Here is a 6,000-nt window from a genome sequence, read left to right as displayed (position 1 = left end):
CAACCCCACTACCGTTCCTGGGTTTTAGTTACCCTTCCTAAATAAGGTGTAACTATTAAACGCCCAGTCATGTGTCTCATCCCACCACATATCCATTATGCCTATTATGTCATATTGCTTATGCTGACGATGGGTTGGTGGAGAACAAACATATATCAATGTTTTTTTTGTATCTGTTTTAATTTCATACAACTCTCTTTGAACTGGGACATAACTCACTTCAAAAACCTTTTTTGTGAAGAGACAACAAAAACTTGTTTTATGAGAAAGTTTCATGATTGCCATCTCATAGAGTGGAATATCTGGCACAAATAACCCCCTAATAGAGTTTAATATCCTGGAGAGCAATTTTTTATTTTTTTATAAAGAAATGTTTATAATGTTTGATGAAAGTACTCTCAATTAAAAATATATTTTTATGTATTAATGATTGATAATATTAAGTCAAATTCATGCAAGAATACAGATAATGAATAAAAGTAAACATACTAGCTGAGGGCAATGGTATAATCTTATTGTGTTCTAGATGAGCTGACTGTTCACAGTAATGACTGGATATGTTCTTACATCTCATACAATTCCCAAGCTAATGTTCCAATTACATGAACCGACCATGCCTGCTTCATACATAAAGTGTATATTGGAATCCTGAAAGCCACACTTCACATAGGTTTCAGATGTTGCTCATTTCCACAGAGTTTCCTCTTAGATCCAAGACCTGATTAAGGCAACACTAAATGTTCCTTGTTGTTTCTGGACATTTGTGCAAAAGGTTTCCCAGCACAGCTGGACAATGACCAAATCACTATGCAGTGTCATGGTATGTTATACCCATCCTGTTCATTCCTTATTATGTTATTTTTTTAGGTTCTTGTTTTGTTTGACTGGCCTCTTTAATGACTTTAGGCTGTGATATTGACTTTATTATCTTCTGGTTTCTCAACTTTGTCTTGTTTACGGTTTCTGCTTACCTTTCTAGAGTTCCCTTTGTCTTTGCATCCATGTAGGTTTTTGTCTAAAGATTGGTAATACATCTCATGATTACTTTTCTGTTCTCGTTCTTCAAGATGGGATGTTCTCCATCAGTAAAATGTCTGTGTGATTCCACCAAATATGTTTTTATTTGTATTATTAGAATTCAATGAGTATATAACACATCTAAGAAAACTAGTATAGAGGAAACCCCTAAACATACAAGCTTACGGTCTAACATACTACATGGCGTCTAGCTTCCATGTTGCTCTGTTTAGGACATATGTGTGAAAACATTGTAATGATATCAAATTATTATGTGATTGCAAGACATCTAGCTAGAACCCATGTTGATAGTCATGGTTAACTTGGTACAGTTTGTAGGTTTGCGAAAAATGTACCAATTCATTATCAAACATTCTAGTTATCACAGCATCAATGTTCTTATTCTGGATTTGAATCATCCTATTTCATCTTCCATCAGACGAGACACGTTATTAATGGCATGTCACATCTAACATCTCTGAATTCTGCAGAAATGCCAAACAGGCAAGAACTGGTTTATTTACTTTCATTTGGACCTCTTACAAACTTTTAAAACCTGGATATATCAGCTGTCTGTTTTGGCCACAAAGGACACTTTCTTTTGCAGTGAGAAAATGATCAGGAATTTTATTATATTGCCTGAAGCATCAGACAATGTGTTTCTGAACCCAGCTGTGTGATTCAGGAGTGAGTGGCACATCTCTCTCACCCTTTGTGACTCACACATTATTCTTCTGTCCTACAGCTACATTTAAATGGTAGACATAAAAGACAAAAAAACACTAGAAGGTGCGTACTATAGCTTGGACAACTATTTGGGGACAGAATCCAATTGGTTAGTTTTTCTGTTTTCGTGACCCACGTTTTTACTTTTCAAAACCTCTGTTGATGTTATTATTAAAACATTATGACTAAAGAAGGGAATTTTTAGCTACATGGAATTAGAGAACAATTACATATATACAATTAAAACAATGATATTGCAACACTACATGCTCGAGGTAAACCTTTTTACCCTGGGCAATCAAAATTTTGCCAGTAATAACATTCATATCTTTGTCCACAGAGTTAAAAATTTCATAAAATGTTTACAGTTTCTCGAAAATACAAACGGGTTTATAATTCAGATGTTAACAGGACAATGCTGAATACTCTGGATTGCTGGATGGAAAATAGCTAAATATCCGGGATTAGACGGTCCACAATTATTCACTGTAACGAAGATGGTAGGGAAATAACTAGGGAATTGCACAATTTTTTGTAGTGAATAAACTACATAATATTAGAGGTATGTGTTTAAAAAGAATTATGATTTAACCTACTCACACCTAATTTGAAGGACATTCCATGCTGTCTTAAAGGGACACTATAGTCACCAAAACAACTTTAGCTTAATTAAGCAGTTTTGTTATAAAGTTAACGCCTCTGAAGTTTATCTGCTCAATTCACTGTCATTTGGGAGTTAAATCACTTTTGTTCCTGTTAATGTATCCCTGGTCACACCTCTCCTGGTGCTATATAAATACTAACAACCTATAATACAGTCGGCCCTGAGGGATTTGCTACCATCTGCTAACTGATACAAAGTGCACAGGGGTCAGACAAGATCTGACCAAGTTCAGCCAGATGTTGACGAGTCAAGAATTTGTTTATTAATACAGATACAGAACCAAGAACAGGAAAAATACAGTCAAAAGCAGGAAAATGGTCTTATTAGATATATAGTGATTTTTAGAGTGAAATCCATGTCAGCAGGCCTGGGATCCTTTGTGTGTCTTCACAAGAAAGTGATCAGTACCTCTCTCTTACACATGCCTTTTAGCTCACAGGTAAATTGCCACCAAATTGAAGTCATAAGGTTAATAATATACATTAAATACACAAATAAATATATACAAATGTATACATATACAATATATATATTTAATATAATAATTCACAAAAATGGGATTTGTTGGGAACCAGGGAAAATAACATTTTAGTCCAAAATAGACATATAAGATATCGTCTCCAATAAAACGAATATAAATCTGTGTTACCTTCATCATGTCCCTTGTTGTATTAGCCCACCCCCCTCCACCCCTTCGTTTGGTATTGAAAGTAAAAACGCTTTTTTGCCTACCTTGATCTAGCACCAAGGTTCCCTCGGTGCTGATGACCTCTCCTCTCCACGCAATGTCACAGAGGAGTAGGCACGGCCTCCCCTGCAATGGCCCAATGCAGTGCTTCTCATAGAGGACCTAATGCACAGGTGCAGTGAGTGCCCATAGAAAAGCTTTCCTATTACTGCGTTACTATTGGACGTCTGCATCACATGACCAAGATTTCCTAGGTCTGTGTCGCGCATGCACCGGTAGTGGCTAACAGCTACCTAGAGCAGGGCTTTACCCTGCAACGTAAGCATTGCAGTTTCTAAAAATTTGCAATGTTTCACATTGCTGGGCTAAGGTGACAGAAACACTGCACCTAGACCACTTCATTAAGATGGAGTGGTCTGGGTGACTATAGTATTCCTTTAACGCTATTTAAATTAACTTATTGTGCACAGATGCCAGGGGTCTGATGAATGCAATGTCTTTTCATACCAACAGGGACCTACAAAATTGTACTGGGACCCATATTTTTGTCCCAGCCCAGGGGTTAAAAAACACTGCCCTATTAAGTCTAAAGTGATTTCAAAAGAGGTGTTGGAACTTAGAATATTTGAAGTAACTTCAGGAAACAAAACTCTAATAATAGGACATTGTAGCTCCAAAATAGTTTTCACATTATTACTAAAAGCAATGAGAAGGATCTCCTGTCACTATTTAAAACTTCTATAGAGCTGTAATTTCCTGAAATACACATTCCAGAACATCCTACACCAGTCCTATTTTGTCCCAATAAAATTAGCTACTGAAAAGCAGAGGATTCACGAATTTCCATTATTGCAAAGAGTCTCACAAAGTGCAATTCATCATTTGTCTCCGCGAGAAACTTTTTTTTTTTTAGCAGAAGGAAGAGTCAGAACAGGACCAAAAAGAAAAGCTTCTCCAAACCAGCCCATTTCCTAAGGGCGACTCCACCTCTCATGCTACAAAAGCACATTCTCTCTTGTCAAAAGCTCAGTAACCACACAGGCACTGCAGGGAACAGGCATTGGAGTCACTGCTGCTTATAAAACACTACTGAAAAAAAGATCACAAGAGTTCGGAGAGATACTAACTTCTGCTTTTAGCATTTCAAGAGCTGCAGTGCTGGGTCTTGTGCAACAAACTACTGTCAATAAGGGGATGAACCGAGAACTTGTGTTGAGAAAGATTCTGGAACAGATGTTTAGAATACTTGGGAGGAGAATTTAGGGGTTTTTTTTTAGCACTGGAGAAAGTCTGGGCAGCAGGAGAAAAAGTTGCTATTGACTAGGGCTCTTTAAAGTCGTATTTAGGGGGCATTAGCAAGATACTGTAGACTGTAAATTGGAAGCTGACAATTTAGCAAACGTTGATAAATAACAGAATCGGCTTTTCTAAATGTTATTTCTGTAGCTGGATTGTGCTCAGTTTGTACATCCCTTGTTTAACATCATTTTATGCATGCATTATTGGGTAATGTTTGTTGACAGGGCCTGGCTGTAAATTGAGTGAGGATGACTTGTTAGAGCACGTGATAATATGTTGGCGATTTATAAATTACAATAATAACAATGACCGGAGCAACTTGTGCAAGTGAGGGCAATAACTGCAGAGAGGACAGGCTAACTAGCAAGGTGGAAAGTCACCGCCCAGGTTGCTGGAAAGGTGTAGGGCTCTGTAAAGAGAAGATAGGTGGCCATAATTGGGACAGGGCAAATGGAAGTCCTAGTAACTCCTCAGATACTGGGATGGAATCTACCTCTGGTGCAGTAATAAAACACCATCACCAGCATAGTATAAAGCACAGGTACGAACTGCTGGAGACTCTGGGAAGAGGTACTTATGGAAAAGTGAAGAAAGCCATGGAAAAGACCACTGGAAAGATGGTGAGTGTAATATACTACTAATTGGTGGGCCAAACATGTGTGTCCTTGGGGGGATGGGGGTTAGGGGCTGAAGAAATGCATGAACTCACTAAACTCTGATTTGCAGCAAAGGGAAATATGAGTTGCAAAATTTAGGCTAAAAGCCAAGCTGGCTATATTTGAGCTGGAGAATTGTTCCAGACAGCAATTTAAGCCAGAATTTTGCCACTCAGTGAAGTTTAGTGAATAGTACTGATACATTATTTTTTTTTTTTTTATTCTGGTGACTGTGTAATGTCTGTTATGCTATTGTTTTAATGTGTGTGTTCTATTAGTAGTTATTTGACTAATCATTTATAGAAAAATGTGTTGCTCACTGATTCATCTCTTAAAACAATTGTTTCATTTAATTTTTTTACAATTTGGTAAATGTGTTCAAAGATCCAAAGAACAATCTCATTATTTAGTTTCCACCTGTTCAAAGAATGACCTGTTAGAATAACTTTAAAAAATTTATGTTTCAGAAACAGTGAAACAGAGCTGCCCCAGTGTGCAATTTCTTAAAGGAAACTATTGATTGGCAATTCAGTTTCCCCAAGAGATCCAGCAGTAGGGGGTAGGGAGAGATTGATTTCCATTTTAATGTACCTTAGCAAATGACTAGCATTTTTTACAATGGCTACATCCCTTCATATTTATATTTCTGCCTGATTAATGTTCCACTACGTTACAGCATTTTATCAATAAATAATTATATAAATCCTATACTGTGAATGTTTTTTTTAAGTTCTATATCACTGTGCACAGTTACATTTTGAAAGTCTGGCTATCACATTGGACTTTAGGTCATTTTGTTACTTATCAATGTAGAAAGATGTGAACTGGAAATGTTTCCAGGATAATTGCACAATAGTATTCACTGACTGCTCCACTTCATTGTGTTTATGAATTACAATAATTTAATTATTTAAATCAAACAGAGTGGGCCAAAATTTAGAGAAGGATTT

At 36.8% G+C, this 6,000-nt stretch overlaps 1 protein-coding gene across 1 annotated transcript in view; it reads left to right on the top strand.

Annotated features, from left to right (window-relative positions):
- Positions 1-4,141: 4,141 nt before the first annotated feature.
- The window catches only part of LOC134568841 (NUAK family SNF1-like kinase 1), a 39,381-nt gene continuing 37,522 nt past the window's right edge, over positions 4,142-6,000 (top strand). Inside the window, exon 1 of the mRNA XM_063427528.1 lies at positions 4,142-5,014. Coding sequence (XP_063283598.1) covers positions 4,700-5,014 — 315 coding nt within the window. The 5' untranslated portion in view covers positions 4,142-4,699. The remainder of the gene's footprint in view (positions 5,015-6,000) is intronic.

Source organism: Pelobates fuscus, chromosome 7 (genome assembly GCF_036172605.1).
Source record: "Pelobates fuscus isolate aPelFus1 chromosome 7, aPelFus1.pri, whole genome shotgun sequence".
Lineage (NCBI taxonomy): Eukaryota > Metazoa > Chordata > Amphibia > Anura > Pelobatidae > Pelobates > Pelobates fuscus.
The sequence above is the reverse complement of the archived record's forward strand: the minus strand, read 5'-3'. Positions and strand labels throughout refer to the sequence as shown.